This window comes from Apostichopus japonicus, chromosome 12 (assembly GCF_037975245.1).
Source record: "Apostichopus japonicus isolate 1M-3 chromosome 12, ASM3797524v1, whole genome shotgun sequence".
In the NCBI taxonomy this organism is placed as follows: Eukaryota; Metazoa; Echinodermata; class Holothuroidea; order Aspidochirotida; family Stichopodidae; genus Apostichopus; species Apostichopus japonicus.
In genome coordinates this window covers 2,855,098-2,872,596 of record NC_092572.1, presented here as the reverse complement: position 1 = coordinate 2,872,596, position 17,499 = coordinate 2,855,098, and the positions used below count along the sequence as shown (strand labels likewise).

General features: G+C 43.9%; 1 protein-coding gene across 1 annotated transcript; it reads right to left on the bottom strand.

The window, feature by feature from the left end:
* Positions 1–1,755: 1,755 nt before the first annotated feature.
* On the bottom strand, positions 1,756–14,997 carry LOC139977801 (uncharacterized). Its single transcript, XM_071987444.1, has 12 exons — positions 14,945–14,997; positions 13,870–14,073; positions 13,157–13,292; positions 12,157–12,532; positions 11,727–11,849; positions 11,124–11,216; positions 9,957–10,169; positions 9,527–9,655; positions 8,639–9,192; positions 8,003–8,172; positions 7,629–7,795; positions 1,756–6,960 (listed from the first exon to the last, which is right to left on the bottom strand). The coding sequence occupies exons 1-12, from the start codon at positions 14,961–14,963 to the stop codon at positions 4,456–4,458; spliced, it is 4,689 nt and encodes a 1,562-aa protein (XP_071843545.1). The 5' UTR covers positions 14,964–14,997; the 3' UTR covers positions 1,756–4,455.
* Between the last annotated feature and the right edge of the window lie 2,502 nt (positions 14,998–17,499).

Genomic DNA, 17,499 nt, shown 5'->3' with positions numbered 1-17,499 from the left:
GACAATCTGAACTAACATTAACAACAATCATTGTATTATATGACATAAAAGTAAAACTGTACTTTCCATTAACATTATCATTCTTAAATTACACTAATGTAATTTGTGACATCAAAGGAGGTTAAAAGAAAACAACTTACATGAATTTTTTGCTTTAAGCCTACAAAGCAGTTGCATGTCCATCGCTATCAATCGTTGTTGTGACAAATTAATTAGAATAATCCAGAAGCAAATACAATACAGGGTTATTTAAACCAAGAAACACTGCACGACGCAACTCACATGCAAAAATGTTACCCACGCACGACGACACGTACAACACTGATGGGCAATGTGAAACACAGCATCACACGCATTAAAACAATCGAAGACCATTAACAGGGTGTACTGCTGAGTTTTTGAAGAAAGACTACAAAACAAACCAACTGCTGCTGAAGAAACAGTCTAAACATTCAAGAGTTCTGCTGACTCCATTGGTCTTTGTTATGACTTTTCTGTCAAATATCATTGGTGATATGGATATTTTGGCTTCCAGATTAAAGGTACGAATCAAACGAGGTAAATGCCCTAAAAAGGTCAATGCCCGTTCCCTTATGCACATTTTATATGACATCACGGTCACGCCAATACTTGTGTCCAAATGCTTCAAAACATGCCTTTTCTTTTATTGTTGATGTTGGGTCTGGAAAATAACCTTTTCATCCTGAATTAAAAGTCTTGAATTTCAATATATCAACACTGAGGGAACCCTGACGGATTGATAATCCAACACAATCGTAGTTTAGAAAGGCTTCCTATACAATGAGTTTTCTCCTGGCAACTTGAATCCAGTGTAATGACCATTGGCTGGAAAATCACTTCTGATCCTTTGGACTGCACATGATGGTAGCACAACCCTGACGTGGCGGTTGGACCCACCCGATGTGCTATTATTCTAAAGTGTCTACAGTATTCAGCCCCGCTTAGTTATACCGTTTGATTAACTTTGACCATCTTAACGCGATTGTTACATGTTAAATAAAGGCTGTGGTTGCCTAATTAATGCTGTCAAATATATAAATGAATGTACGGGTGTATGTGTGCATGTATGTATGTGTGTACGTATATTATATATATATATATACATATATATATATATATATGAATATATATATATCTATATATATTTGAATATATATATCTATATATATATGAATATATATATCTATATAATATATATATATATAATATATATATATATAATATATATATGAATATATACATATATATATATATATATATATATATATATATATATATATATATATAGAACAGGTTTATTGTCGGGGTCAATGGGCAATTAAGGTCAAAGGTAAAAATGGTACTCAATGTTCCTCAGGCTATCCATCACAAAATCATTCAAGTGGTAAATTTTATCCATCTGCTTCCATGTCTTGACATGTTATGACCTTGGATGACATTTGAACAGCATCATAGCCATAGTGATGAAACAATTATGTGAAAGTATTGTGCAATATTAGCATTCCAGCACAGTTGGCAGGCAAATGCTATCACTGTACTGTACTTGTTCACACAATTGGATGAATGGCGCTAATTCCCAATCACAGCATCATGACAAATGGCTCCTGGTTCTTCACAATGGTATGACCACTCACATACTTACAGAGCACACACAGCGACACACACATACAAGAAGCATACAATTCACCTGAGATCAAATGAAAGAATCAAGATAACAAACTTGGTGATCACATTTGTTTTATTTGATCATGTGAACTGGAATACTATGTGTGAATTGCAATGAATACAACAAGGAGAATACCACTAGGCAATCAATGATCAGTCGAGACCTAAATCAGCTGGGCAGCAGAAAAGGCTAAGTATAGCCTATAAATATTATGTTTAAAAATGTACAAAATGGACGGAAGAGCTGTATTGACAATAAAGCAATACAACTCCCAGATTAAATACAGGAACCCGTATTAGTAAAGACTCTTGAAGTCAGCTGGACAATTGACAAGGATGAGTATAAAACATACTTTGTTTATAAAAAGCAACAACTGGAATGGCAAGAGTTGAATGGCACTTGTAACATCCGGATCACTTTGGATGCGCTTGGGGATCAAGGCATGTGTAGCATAAAAAGTAATAAAACAAGGGCACAATCACTGGGGAATGTCATGACCCCCCCCCCAACTTTCTTGTGAACCCCCAACTTTTTGGAAGTCTCCATACTGTTAGTGTGTGCCTGTTTTGTGACCCCTCCCATTGGACCCCCAACTTTTATGAAGTGGTCTGTTTGACCCCCCTCCCCAACTTTCAACAGGTGGTTGAGCCCTTGTAATAAAATGGATATTATGATGGAAATGTACAAAATGGAGGAGTTGCAATGACAAGAATTGGTAAAGCAATACAACTTCCTGATGGCCTATTAGAACCTGTACATATGCACTGGGGAGACTGTGAGTGGGGTATAAACAGTCAAGACACTCAAAATTAGCTGGAGAAGCTGACAAGGATAAGTATAAAAATGTACTCATAATATAAAAACTTTATAAAAACAACAGCTTTAATGGCAAGAGTTGGTACAGTACTTCCAACTTCCTGGTGACCTTCTGGGACTATCGGTAGATGAGTCGCCTTTGATTCAAGGTATTTGTAGCATAAAAATGACAAAATGTATATTAGGTTAAAAATGTAAAGAATGGAGGAGTTGCAATGACAAGAATTGGTGAAGCAATATAACTCCCTGTTGACCTATTAGAACCTGTATATGCACTGGGGAGACTGTGAGTGGGGTATAAACAGTCAAGACTCTTGAAATCAGCTGGAGAAGCTGACAAGGATAAGTATAAAAATGTACTCATAATATAAAAACTTTATAAAACTTTATAAAAACACAGCTTTAATGGCAAGAGTTGGTACAGCACTTCCAACATCCTGATGACCTTCTGGGACTATCCGTAGATGAGTCGTCTTGGATTCAAGGCATTTGTAGCATAAAAATGACCAAATGTATCATAGGTTAAAAATGTAAAGAATGGAGGAGTTGCAATGACAAGAATTGGTAAAGCAATACAACTCCCTGTTGACCTATTAGAACCTGCATATGCACTGGGGAGACTGTGAGTGGGGTATAAACAGTTAAGACTCTTGAAATCAGCAATCAAGGTATTTGTAGCATAAAAATGACCAAATGTATCATAGGTTAAAAATGTAAAGAATGGAGGAGTTGCAATGACAAGAATTGGTAAAGCAATACAACTCCCTGTTGACCTATTAGAACCTGCATATGCACTGGGGAGACTGTGAGTGGGGTATAAACAGTTACGAATCTTGAAATCAGCAATCAAGGTATTTGTAGCATAAAAATGACCAAATGTATCATAGGTAAAAAATGTAAAGAATGGAGGAGTTGCAATGACAAGAATTGGTAAAGCAATACAACTTCCTGATGGCCTATTGAAACCCGTAAGTGATTTGAGGAAACAAACTTGCAAGAGTTTGTACAGCACGACCAACTTCCTCATGACCCAATGGGACCCACTGCAGATGAAAGTCTACCCTGGATTCAAGGTAATTGTAGCATGGCCAAACTGTACAAAGTGGAAGAGCTGCAATGACAAGAATTGGTGAAGCGATATTACTTCCCGATGGCTTATTTCTCCATAGGTTCAAGACTGCTGTGATATTCGTAGAAGTGTAAAAACGTATAAATGCACAGTTGTGATGACAATAACTGTATAGCAATACAAAACTGCCCTATCTCAGATGAATAGTCATTAGCTCAAGCCAGGACCCCCCCTCCCCTCCCCTACACAAATACCTCCCAAGGAAACGTTGGCTGAATATATGACTCTGAAAAATAGCCATCACTGAAGTATTGCACATTTCAAGATTAGCATTCCTACTAGTGTATGCAACACCATGTTTCTCAATGTGGCTGTGATCCACTATGCAAACGTTCTGCTATATTCACTATTCTCTTCCCTAAAGGCCAGCTGATTAAAAAAATTAAAATTTCATTTAGCATCACTAAGCCGTAAAACCTGATCTAAACCAAAACAAATCGAGCCCATCGAGAATACACATTACACTTGCACAAGTTGACTGGGAACTGTAGGGGGTACTGATATTACAATTCTCACAACTCTGCCCAATTTTATCTAGATCAGGCCTCCAGACAGTCAATTTTATTGTTGAGACTTCCCATCCCAAGACGGGCCCACCTTCTATGGCAGGCATATATACTCTCGGAGATTGTAGGAGTGCATACCCAGCCTTAAGCTACATATGAGCGTTATATAAGCCTATATACATTATTATCAGTATCTGTCTAGGTCATTCACTACCTAACCCAATATGCAACGAACAGGGAACACTTTCCCACCTTGTAGACGTGATCTGTTTGTAGTGTCATAGAATCTTATCTACTACTGGTCGAGACCTCAGCCCCTACTGAAGAGTGGTTCCTTGAGCATTAGCTTTGTTTGAGCCGGGATTAGCAGAAATGGGATGAAGCTGGTCAACCTTTGCCTTAAAGTCCTCGAAATCTAGGAAAATCTGGCCCGGGAGTGAAGTGGACTTGTTAGACTGCTGGCAATACGTCTTCTTTTTGTACTTGTTATGTCCCTGGGTTGATCCCCCACACAGCTTACAACGATAGGGCGTCATTTTACTTTTCTTGACGGATCCAGACCCCTCCGAAGCCAATTTTCTCCTCCTGTACACAGTGGATCGCGCCAAGGAATGCTGGGATGTTGATGGCGAGTACATAGTTCCACTGGTCCCTGGCATAGACACTGAGAACAAAACAGGTGCTGTGGGAGATGGCAGCAGAGTGTATGATGAAGATGCTGGTAGAGATGTCGCAGACGAGGACGGCGTCGGTTGAGATGTCGGAGTTGTACTTAGTGTAGTTGGCGTGGAAGCAGGCATCTGAGAAGCAGAACATGTTGGTTCAGGAGCTACATCGAAGAGATCCCGCCGCACCTTCAGAACACGAGTACCAGCGAGGTTGGCTATGTCTGGATAATCGGTCTGCGGCCTAGAGGTCTGGGGTCGCACCTCTGGTAGCTCTGGTGCAGGATGCAGGCTTGCTGAGGAAATGCTGCCAGGCTTCCGGAGAATTGACAGCCCCTGGTCAGTCACGTTGTGCCCCGACAGAGCCTCTTGTCGTATGATGAATTCAGCTACAGACTTGGTGTTGATTTTCATCAGTGGGATGCCAACCTTGCAGAGGACAGGGTCTTCCACTGTGATGCGCTGTACCAACCTCTGATACACTTGAGTGATGTACCTCTTGCGAGGAGAGATCCCGGTCTGTGAACTTGAGGTGGGTTGGAGCCAGAGCTGCTTCACAACGAGGTACATCAATCGATTCTTCCTGGAATCGATCAGATTAGCAGGGGCAAATCGCTTCCCAAACTTTAGCTTCTGCACCAAAGTCGAGTCGGGAGGGTCACCTTTTGTGCGACCAAAGAGGGTGTTTCCCCACCGTGATGAGTAAAGGCTGTCAAAGGTCTCAATCTGTCGGTCGTGGATTTCCAACTTGTTCCAGGCATCGAGTACACGCTGGCGTTGGTCTCCGTTGAGTGACAACCTCCCTTCCTCTAGCCCGATGTCCACCAGGACTCTGCTCAGCTCCTCCACATGCTGGAACCCAGGAAGATGGTTGGGCCCACATACATCCTCCATACATGGGTCCCGCTCTGTAGACACGGTTTCCTCGGTGAGAGTGATGCCAGCTATCAAGGGAAGAGTCTCCTCTGCATCGGACTTGTACCCAAAGTCTTCGTCCAATTCTTCCACAACATCAGTCACCTCATCATTGTCGTCCCCATCTTGGAGCACCTCTCTGGCCTCAGTGTAGTGGCCATCCACATTAAACGAGGAGCTGGATTGACTGAAGAGGTACTCCAGCCCCAGAAGCTCATCCCCAACTGGCATGGGTGCACGGAAGTTGACCTCCTGAACTTGGTCGAAGAGCTTCTCGCAGCGCTTATTCAGTCGATGGATGAGTGGCGATTGAAAGGTGCGATGCTTCCTCCCCTTCTGTCCCTTGACAGCATCGGACTCGCGGTCAGAATTCCACCGGGCAATGCCAGCCAGCAGATACACCTGGAATGGCACAGCAGCACAGTGAGGACCTGGAATCATGCTGGGGAGAAACCTGTGGAAGCCCTCTAAGCTGTTGCTGCCCCGAACTGTACGGTAGTAGGGCAGGGAGATACCGTTGCGTGTGACATGCTTGGTGACAGTATACATGTCCATTCCTGGTGGATCCTGCAAACATTCCAGGTGCTTCTGCTGGTTCGCCCAGACCTGGTCCACGCTAGTGTCATCCTTGAAGAGGGCAATCCCCATCCCATCCTTGCCAGCTCGACCCTTCAAGACCTCAAGGGCATTCTGTACTCGCGTGAAGGTTTCGTGGGCACCAACTGTGACACGACGTACGAAGTGCTTGAGGTCTTCCCTGGAGATGAACTTGGCGATTATCTGTTCATCAGTCAGATTAGCATAGGTGGATGATCCAGCACGGGTGGACTTGACGAGCAGAGACATGTCATCTTTGTTGTACGCGAAGAGGGCGGCAGATAAGGCAGACTTGAAGAGGGGATACTTTGGGTGATGGTCAGTTCGCACTGCAGCATCGAATCTGCAAATCCAGTGAAAGGCGTCCAACCGAATGACCATTCCAGATTCTGACCATTCGCTGAAGAGTTGCTCGATGGAGGAGACACCAAGGACTCGACAGCATCCACGATCAACATACATGACCTGAGGGGGGGCTTCACCAGCTTTGGAGTACCTATCCTCTAGACCCTGTGCCATCGGTCGCAGCTTCTCCAGAGACTCTTCGCAGGTGAGGACACTGGTCAAAACCTGGCTCAGCTCATTCCCCACATTCGTGCACCACTCCGCAGTTCCCCGCCCAGCACCAGAGAGTTTCTTGCAGATCTGGAAAGAAAAACAATGAAGCAAGTGAATAAGATAGAATATTGAATTTTGTCTTGTAACATGCCCTGGAAACGTACAGCAATATTTTTTGACCGTCATGAAATATCGGTGAATAAAAAAAGAAATGAAGACACATGATGAGTGTGTGTTGAATTAGGGAAACATTTCCACGAAGACACTGGTACATCCCGGTCCATGATGCTACAATGGGAGTAACTTTCTTACATTTTAGTACTTACACACAGGTAATCAAACCCCAGATGAGGCCCAGCCGGGGCTGACGCTCATGCCATGCAGGGAAGGGACAATATTGAAATGCATACCAATCATGTTTTTATAGTTCCATTCTCTTATGTTGCGCACCGAACAAAACAGCAACAGATATCATATATGGAGTTTGTGGTATGACTCGACTTGAATCCCAGCCTCCTTCATGGGAAGCAGGCACTCAACCAATTGAGCTAACCACTACAAACTTTGGTAGGCCCAAATCAACAGGGACAAATCTCCCCTAATTGGGTACATTGGCATTGTTTCCAGGTAGTCCACCCAGCAACAACTGGGCACCCAGTTTGAGTGGGCATAACGAGAGGAGAGGCGCCCCTCAACATGCTGCAAGTACTCGATACTAGGTATGGGGAACCTTTGAAGTTGAAAGCAGCTCATACCTTCTTGGTGGAATCGAACTTGAGAATCTTCCCGAATGTTGACATAATCTGGGCACGGTAGTCCTCGATGTGCTCACTCTCTGAGAGGAGGAAAGCCTTCCTTAGTAGTCTGGCACTCGGGAGCTCCCTTCGTGGTGGCGGTGGCTGGAACTTGTGGCCCAATGCATCTGAGAATAAATAACATAGAAAGGATGTGAACATTTTTGTCCAAAGTATATTAGGAAATTGCTCAATTGCAGGAATCATTGAAATGAATAGAAATTAGCCAATACTTACTTTCTCCGGGAAGGCTCTGCTGTAAGAAAAGTCTATAGTTCATCCACTGACGAATGAAGAAAATGTAGCTATGACAAGTTGATTACAGTAACACTTACGAACTATAGAGCCTGATTTTGTGAGGGAGGTCAGCAGCGTTGTGTACATGTCCACGCGGTTGAGGTACTTGTAACAGTGACTTTCTTGGACTTGCCTCCATATCCTGACCATAGTGTTGCCAAGCGACCGGTCCAGCATCATCCACACAACATTCTTGTCGACACCACGCCTGCGAAACAATAAATGAAAAGGAGGGGTTTATTAATTTCTGATGGGCAGGCACATCTTCGAGGAACAGTTTCAGAACTTGTCTGTCATTTATTGCCTGGTAATCGCATCTGCAACCAGGCTGTCAGGGTCCCACTTCTGAGCTTGCACTTGGGCATCTGGAAACAAATGTTCAGATATTAGAGATCATTCTCAAGCTAATTGACCAGGATGCCTCCCGGTGACAGGCAGGACACTGTGGGGTGATTAAATAGACATGGGATCAGTGTGATCAACTGATTCAGTGATGTGGTATTCAGCACTCTTGGAACTCAATTATCAATCAAAGCCAACAAAATCCATTACACATTATGCAAAATTGAAAGTAATCCGGGTAATGGAATCACATCCATGTTTGCTTCCAGTGTACACACAGAATCCTCCCCTGAAGTTGGAAAGCTTTGAAAAATAGTAACCTTATCACTCACATCCGTGTCAGTATTGCCGGGAACTGGCCCCGATGAGCTGGGGTTAGTTGAGCCATGATAGAGGGGTCCCAGGATAGGAAACGGCCGAGGTGTTGAGCCGAAGATTCCTTAGAAGCTTTCCTGCAAGCTGTGCATGCCAGCACCTCTGTCAGCATGTAGTACCAGTCAGATACATCACATATGTATCTGACTGTGTTCGAATAGCCGCAGCGGTAAAGGTGGGTATCATGATCATCCCGAGCAGGGCAGTTCTCCCGGGGGCATTTCAGGCTGTAGCGCCAAACACCGATGGGACGCCAGAAGAATAACCTGCTGCGGAAGAAGGAACCGACAGAGGGAGGACCCGTAAGAACCATGCCTGGACATTCCGGAGGATAGAACCACATGCGGTCACTCTTCAGCACCTTCCTCTGTCGTAGCTGGCCATGGGTGTCTTTATAGTTAAGGGTCTTGAAGAGCCCTCTCTCCGGATCCTCCTTCAGCCAGTGAATATCTGATTCAAGAATGCAGTTGGCGCCAGTACCCCACGAGTTATGCCACCCTTCGTAGCTGACCTGCAAAGGAAATATGTGACAAGAATTAACTTTATTACAATTATTCATTGATATGACAACAGGACAAAATCCCCTGATGGATATTGAAAATGTCACTGAGGGAACTGACCGAATACTCTTTCAGGGCAATTCGCTGACTTACACATTCCTCTCAAATACCATCAATTTCCCTCCACTCCGGGATGGCTGGGATTGCTGCATGTTCATTAAGGAGAAATGTCCATAGTAAGATGTCCGGCAGATGAATCAGTGCTGGTTGTGCTGACGTTTCTCACAGCTCTATGACCTGTTATATGGATAATGGCCTGTTATGCCTATGTCGAAATTCAATTACCTTGGTTTCCTCTGGGCGTGGTGTCCCCGAGGAAGGGCTTGTCTTCTGTGAGGGCTGCGTTGATGGGGTCCTCTCTTTGGGGGAAGAAAAAGGTAGAGCTCCTGCTTCTCCAGAGGCTGGTCTCTGCAACTGAAAAAAAATTGTTCACTTTCAGTATTTCGGAGAAATTTAAAGCAAACCAGTTTGTATGAGGGCCGACGGCTTGGTCCATGCCTGGAGGAATGGAATTAACTATACTTTTCAAAATGATCAGTTTTTGCAATTGTGGATTACTAGAGTGCATCAACCACTCCTCATGTGTGAAGCTGCGAGCACAACAGCAGTGGACACTCTAACCTCCAAATGTTCCCTATGACTGGGTAGAGTCCTCCAAGAATTCTCCAATGTAGACAGCTTGGATGCACTGATCATTCAAATTCAAAGGACTTACCTGTGTTTTTTCCTTTGAGAGCAGCTTCTTCTTAAACTGCCCAGTCGATGGACCACTCCTCAGTGAAGATGCGGGCAGAGCAACAGGTGGACTACTAGTTGAAGGCTGCTTCTTCTTGAAGTGCTCAGTCAGTAGACCACTCTTCGGTGAAGGAGCCGACAGGATACTGGGTGGACTACTGGTTGAAGTCATACCATGACTAGTGGACGGTCTCTGAAATAGGATAAATATATACAAAATGTTATATGGAGGCACAGTGTTAAAGCCCTTAGTTCTCAATCTGAAGGCTGCATGTTTGAATCTTCTGTGGGCCACTGCAGTGTGCTGTAGAGCAAAGTTCTTTGCCAGCGCCAGTCTACCTGACTCTGGGGGCCTGTGGAGAACCTGAGCAAATATAATCAGTACTGGATTAGCTGTGGCTACGTACTGTAGTGAAGTCAAATTTTGTTGTTTGCACCCTATGCATATTTTTGTGTTACGTAATAGGCTGTATGTAGCGTTAGTTTGTGCACATAGCTTTTGCATGTGTGTTTTTCAGTTCTGTACACGCTGTGATTATGGCTAGCTCTGGGGTTCGCCTCGTAAACCCCTTAGTATTTTGTTAATTTTATTGCTCTCGGGTCATAAATTGCCCAGAGACACTCATATCTTGACTATCTGGTGGTCAGTGAGGAGATGTGGAAATTCCTGTAATGGTAGCAGCTGGCATGGGTTGCCCTGGCTATTATTGAGGTGGTAAAAGTCCTCGCCTGTTGACAAACTTATTGTATTATTTCGAAGTGCAGATTATTTCATTATGTTCATTATACATTTTGTACAGTATTGCGGGTATTCATTCTTAGTTGTATTAATGTTACGTAGTATTGAGTATAGGTTTTTCCCGAGATAGGACAGATTTAATTAGGTTATGCAGTAAGGTCTAAGAAGTTCATTTAGCAACTTTTATTATCATGTATCATGATTTATTCATATGTATATTTTCATTTTAGAGTTTGTAATAAATAGTCAGCCGTCGTTTCAATGCAAGAACACTCTTGCATCCACATTTATAACTTGTGAGTTCGAAGCGAAGGACCCTAAATCTGGTAATTTCCCCCACCACCCGCGGTTCGCTTCAGTACTACTACCTCCCGCCTGATAAACTACAAAAATGACATGTTTGAATACCTTTGAGATGCCTTGCGAAGGTTGTTTTTTCTGGAACTGTCCTGTTGGTCTTAAAGGAGCTAGTAGGGTGCCAGATCGACTAGTGGTTGGTGTCTGGAATTGAATCGATATATACATATTGTCAGATATGGGTCGCACAATTCTTGTACATTGACGAGCATCACAGTCACTCAGTTGACTTACAATTCCTTTGAAATGACCCACTATTGAATCCTCATTGTCAATTAGCCTATGATGAGAGAATGACGCACCCGAATCATCCTCCTGACTGACAATTTAACAGATGACAACTAAACGAATACAACTGTTCTTGTTGTTCCACTGATGTACACTTGTGCAGTAGCTGCTTTACTGGGTGAGTCATCAGTGCATAAAGGGAGAAATAGAAAGAATACAAACTGATAGTCTAAACCAGGGGATTCCAGCCACAGTGGGATTCCACAGTACAGCGCTGTGTACATATTTTGCCAGGTTTTTGTGTGAAATCATATGAACTTTCCTTCACTCTCTCACAATTCTAGGAGGGGAAATGAACTACTATACAGGGAGACTGGAACAGATAAGGCAGGCAACTACTTCTCTTCACCAAGCCGACTACATTACCTGTGTGATTTCTTTGCCTTGTCGATGCTGTTTAGGCTTTTCTTGCGGCTTCGTGGACTGCTCATGCAATGTGGACCTCTCCGGAAGTGGTGGAACGTTCCCCGCTGCACTGGATGCTTCAGTCTGGAAGATAGATGATGGAGAAGTTATAGGTAATCAGTCAGATACAGTTGCTCTGCTGGTTTGACATAAACCAAGGCAGCTCACATCACCTCAAAAGGGCTAAGCTGTCTGTCTGAAAGCCAAAATTAAATTATTGGTTTAATTGCAGCAGATGCCGTGATTGTACTCATTGTTAGGATTAAGGTTTATGTTAGGGATTAAAGTTATCATAAGTCAGTTGGGGGAATTCTTGTAAAAAGGTGCACATCGCCCCACATCTCATTAGAGTTAAGTTTCACCATCAGAAGACAATAAGGAAAATGCGTACCTCTTTTATCTTGTCAAGAATATACTTGCGGAATCTACGCATAGACTGACTCTTGATCTGTGTCTGGTCCATGCAGAGCCACTGCTGAACAGAGGTGAAAGCGTCTAGGGCAAGTTTGCGGTCGTGTGCTGTGCCTGCCTGTGGGTCGGATTGGAGAAGTTTGTGCTGGTGATACCATTGCCACATTTCTTTGAAGAAAAATGGCTTGAAAGGGCTGTACCCATACAACCAGATGTCCACGTTCATCTCCAGATGTGAAGAGACTTGAGGGAAGCACTGCACATACTTCTGGAGACAGTCCTTCATCCAGGCATCATCCCTGTGTTTGCTGTGGGGAACACCCTTCCTGCTTTCCTTGACATGTGCATCGACGAGGCTGCAAAAAAATGATGGCATGAAGACTTTCACAAGACTAGTTCAAGCAATGAAAACGTTACATGACGAACTGGCCTGGATACCCTTTCTCATTTCATACATATTAGTCTGTGGTTCAGACCGGCATGATTTTAATGTATGCCATCATTCAAATCATCAACAAAAGTAATTCGGTCAAAAGTACACTACTCAATCATCACATTATTGGAGGGAAATGGTGGAGGGAATCAATTTTGGGGTTCTCTTCAATTCTGTTCTTCAATAAAAGGCCCCTGTGGGAGAGGGCTTGCAGCTCTTTTCAAATTCCGAGATGTCATGCAAAATGTAACCCAATGCTGTAAATAGTCCACGCTGTTCTCACTCACTGATAATGTAGTAGGCCTGCCGCCTAGATAACGAGTGATATTCGTTACTCGCTCCAATATTTCATGTTTTATAATTCTAAAACAGTAGACTACCAAATAGCATTATACACAGCGCATAACATTCGTTGTTATATTCGCTAGAGTATATTTTTCAGAAGGCGATTCCAAGAAAACTGGGGGCGAATCGCCTGTTGCCCCCGCTCATTTCCAACCCAGGGCTTACAGTGTCTAAAGGAGAATTTTGAATGATCAACACTTACTATTTGACATAGCCAACATCATTCTGTACCAACCACTTGAAGGTTCTGCCATTATATTTTCCGAAGGTTATTACCAACTGGCCCAGGTACTGTTCCTCAGTCGGGGCTTTCGTGTATGGGTGACAGCGTCTTTTGGCTATAAGTATGGAGAATGAGAGGCAATTTAGCATACATGTATGGGCACAAGGCCGAAATTAAAAATAGTCCTCCAAATACATCAAGTGTACATTTCAATCGTGCATAGTCTTCACAATGAGCCTTGTCATGTTTCTTTCCGCCGCAATATCAGGAGGAGGAACAGTGCATCTAGCAACTGGTTCTTGTAGTTATGTAAGCAGTATCTCATCATCACACAATGTGACATCATGATTCATACAGTTCCATCACAGTGAGGAATTTCCCCATCGCAGTGTTCTGTTTGACGAACCAACATAGAGGGAGGTATGCACTGTATGTATCACGGCCCTTTTATCAATTCAAGTTGCTGTGCGAGCCATGGGACCCAGCCCACAGTATACCAGCTTTGTTTGAATCACTCTAGAGGGGGCAAACTCTCATATATCAGAGCAGTTTGTAGGCCTACAATCATATGCCCTACAAGGCTACAACCTAGGCCCAATGATTCACTAATAGGCCTATAGTAGACATCCTCCGTTTGTCTTTTTAACGCATCTTCATGCTGTTCACTGTTGGCCTAGGCTGGTACTACTCACCTTCATCAAGGGCAGTATCCTTATTGCGTATGAGCAAATCATGGATGGCCTGAGGCGGTAATGACTTTGCCTGCTTTGCAAATCTTGTTGGCAATAGAGAACACCGCTGTCTGTCTTGGGCGATGCTCCTATCATGGATAGACAGCACTGGCAACAGCGGGTCCCGTGTAACTTTTGGATTCTGAGCAGGTGGGCTCCTCCCAGCTGAAAACAAAAGTAATTTGGTTCAATAGGAGGCTGGGGAGGGGACAGCGTGTGGCTAGGCCTAGCACAATGCCAAGTCCGCAAATTGCAATCCGTGATCAGGCTAGCTTGGAGCTTAGCAAGAGGTCCTCTGTCTATGCTTTTATCGTTCACTGTGTGGAGAGTAATTGCATATGTCCCTTCAGCTGCACCACTGTGACTCCAGAGGGCTGCAATATTTGGGTTTATATGATCACGTTCAGACATAGACCTAGTCCTTGAAAGTTGAACTGGTCTGTTGATGTTACGGTACACCTTCACATAACAGTCCTACATGTAGTTCAGGTCTATGTAACTTTGGCACACTTAAATGTTGTGTTGCCCCCGCAATATTTCACCCCCCCCCCCTCCCCATCTTGCTCCCCCAAATTTTATGTAGACCTAGGCCTAGGCCTATTCTGGAATTGTAGTACCCACTGGCACTGTGTCCGCATTGGCATTGTGGAGCCGACACACTGATCACTCAAGCTTTGGATTATTTAGGGGGTAAAGGGACCGAAGTTACTTCCCTGTAGCTAGAATTTGTACACATTTCCCTACATTAGGATAAGCTTAAGCTGAACGAAAATCGGTACCCCCTAAGAGTAAGAAGGCCCTATATCAAATTTCGTTTGGCTTAGCCTAAAATATACGGAATTTGTGTACAAATCCCCACTCACAGTATGCTAGGGCACTAGGCTATCGAAACGTCAACAGTGAGTCGAACTCGAGATACTTTCCGAAATTAATTCACCATGAGCAATGATTACTGATTAGCCTAGTCACTTTGGGGTGACTATGATGCAGGGGAATTTGCCATCTTTCGATAATGATTGAAATGAACAATAATTACCTTTTGACGATAAAATCATCGTCAGATGAGTAGTCCTATCCGCTATAAACAAAAGCCTGGCGTCCGCTGTCGCTAGGCAACCAGCGGCTTGATCGATGCTCCTATCATGGATAGACAGCACTGGCAACAGCGGGTCCCGTGTAACTTTTGGATTCTGAGCAGGTGGGCTCCTCCCAGCTGAAAACAAAAGTAATTTGGTTCAATAGGAGGCTGGGGAGGGGACAGCGTGTGGCTAGGCCTAGCACAATGCCAAGTCCGCAAATTGCAATCCGTGATCAGGCTAGCTTGGAGCTTAGCAAGAGGTCCTCTGTCTATGCTTTTATCGTTCACTGTGTGGAGAGTAATTGCATATGTCCCTTCAGCTGCACCACTGTGACTCCAGAGGGCTGCAATATTTGGGTTTATATGATCACGTTCAGACATAGACCTAGTCCTTGAAAGTTGAACTGGTCTGTTGATGTTACGGTACACCTTCACATAACAGTCCTACATGTAGTTCAGGTCTATGTAACTTTGGCACACTTAAATGTTGTGTTGCCCCCGCAATATTTCACCCCCCCCCCCCTCCCCATCTTGCTCCCCCAAATTTTATGTAGACCTAGGCCTAGGCCTATTCTGGAATTGTAGTACCCACTGGCACTGTGTCCGCATTGGCATTGTGGAGCCGACACACTGATCACTCAAGCTTTGGATTATTTAGGGGGTAAAGGGACCGAAGTTACTTCCCTGTAGCTAGAATTTGTACACATTTCCCTACATTAGGATAAGCTTAAGCTGAACGAAAATCGGTACCCCCTAAGAGTAAGAAGGCCCTATATCAAATTTCGTTTGGCTTAGCCTAAAATATACGGAATTTGTGTACAAATCCCCACTCACAGTATGCTAGGGCACTAGGCTATCGAAACGTCAACAGTGAGTCGAACTCGAGATACTTTCCGAAATTAATTCACCATGAGCAATGATTACTGATTAGCCTAGTCACTTTGGGGTGACTATGATGCAGGGGAATTTGCCATCTTTCGATAATGATTGAAATGAACAATAATTACCTTTTGACGATAAAATCATCGTCAGATGAGTAGTCCTATCCGCTATAAACAAAAGCCTGGCGTCCGCTGTCGCTAGGCAACCAGCGGCTTGATCGATGCTCCTATCATGGATAGACAGCACTGGCAACAGCGGGTCCCGTGTAACTTTTGGATTCTGAGCAGGTGGGCTCCTCCCAGCTGAAAACAAAAGTAATTTGGTTCAATAGGAGGCTGGGGAGGGGACAGCGTGTGGCTAGGCCTAGCACAATGCCAAGTCCGCAAATTGCAATCCGTGATCAGGCTAGCTTGGAGCTTAGCAAGAGGTCCTCTGTCTATGCTTTTATCGTTCACTGTGTGGAGAGTAATTGCATATGTCCCTTCAGCTGCACCACTGTGACTCCAGAGGGCTGCAATATTTGGGTTTATATGATCACGTTCAGACATAGACCTAGTCCTTGAAAGTTGAACTGGTCTGTTGATGTTACGGTACACCTTCACATAACAGTCCTACATGTAGTTCAGGTCTATGTAACTTTGGCACACTTAAATGTTGTGTTGCCCCCGCAATATTTCACCCCCCCCCCCTCCCCATCTTGCTCCCCCAAATTTTATGTAGACCTAGGCCTAGGCCTATTCTGGAATTGTAGTACCCACTGGCACTGTGTCCGCATTGGCATTGTGGAGCCGACACACTGATCACTCAAGCTTTGGATTATTTAGGGGGTAAAGGGACCGAAGTTACTTCCCTGTAGCTAGAATTTGTACACATTTCCCTACATTAGGATAAGCTTAAGCTGAACGAAAATCGGTACCCCCTAAGAGTAAGAAGGCCCTATATCAAATTTCGTTTGGCTTAGCCTAAAATATACGGAATTTGTGTACAAATCCCCACTCACAGTATGCTAGGGCACTAGGCTATCGAAACGTCAACAGTGAGTCGAACTCGAGATACTTTCCGAAATTAATTCACCATGAGCAATGATTACTGATTAGCCTAGTCACTTTGGGGTGACTATGATGCAGGGGAATTTGCCATCTTTCGATAATGATTGAAATGAACAATAATTACCTTTTGACGATAAAATCATCGTCAGATGAGTAGTCCTATCCGCTATAAACAAAAGCCTGGCGTCCGCTGTCGCTAGGCAACCAGCGGCTTGATCGAGACTCGCTCTTAAACGCAATCTGATAGGTCAAACTGTAGACACTGTAGACAAACTGTAGACTAACAGCCAATCACGAGTGAGCTCTCAAACGCAACTGTAGACACTCAAACGCAACTGTAGACTGTTAGCCAATCAAAACTTGGTGCTCAGCAAACTGTAGACTCAACTCTAGACACATTGCACTACGGCTGGATTGACATCTGCGATTGTCTTGCTAGGAACCCCAAGTATCATTGAACCTGTTGACCGTAGGCTATGTATCTGTACTGCCTGGGAAAAAATTTATGAAAGTTCAAAATGTATTAATGTTGGCCATGATGTCCACAATAACAAGCAGGCACACAATGTACAGTTATGGTTA

What these genes read in the sequence shown, in the direction of transcription:
- LOC139977801 (XM_071987444.1), bottom strand. An exon ending in CCGGCAATACTGACACGGAT is followed by an intron (nt 8,173 to 8,638) that starts GTGAGTGATAAG and finishes ATTGTTTCGCAG; the next exon opens with GCGTGGTGTCGACAAGAATG. An exon ending in AGTTCGATTCCACCAAGAAG is followed by an intron (nt 6,961 to 7,628) that starts GTATGAGCTGCT and finishes TTTTCTTTCCAG; the next exon opens with ATCTGCAAGAAACTCTCTGG.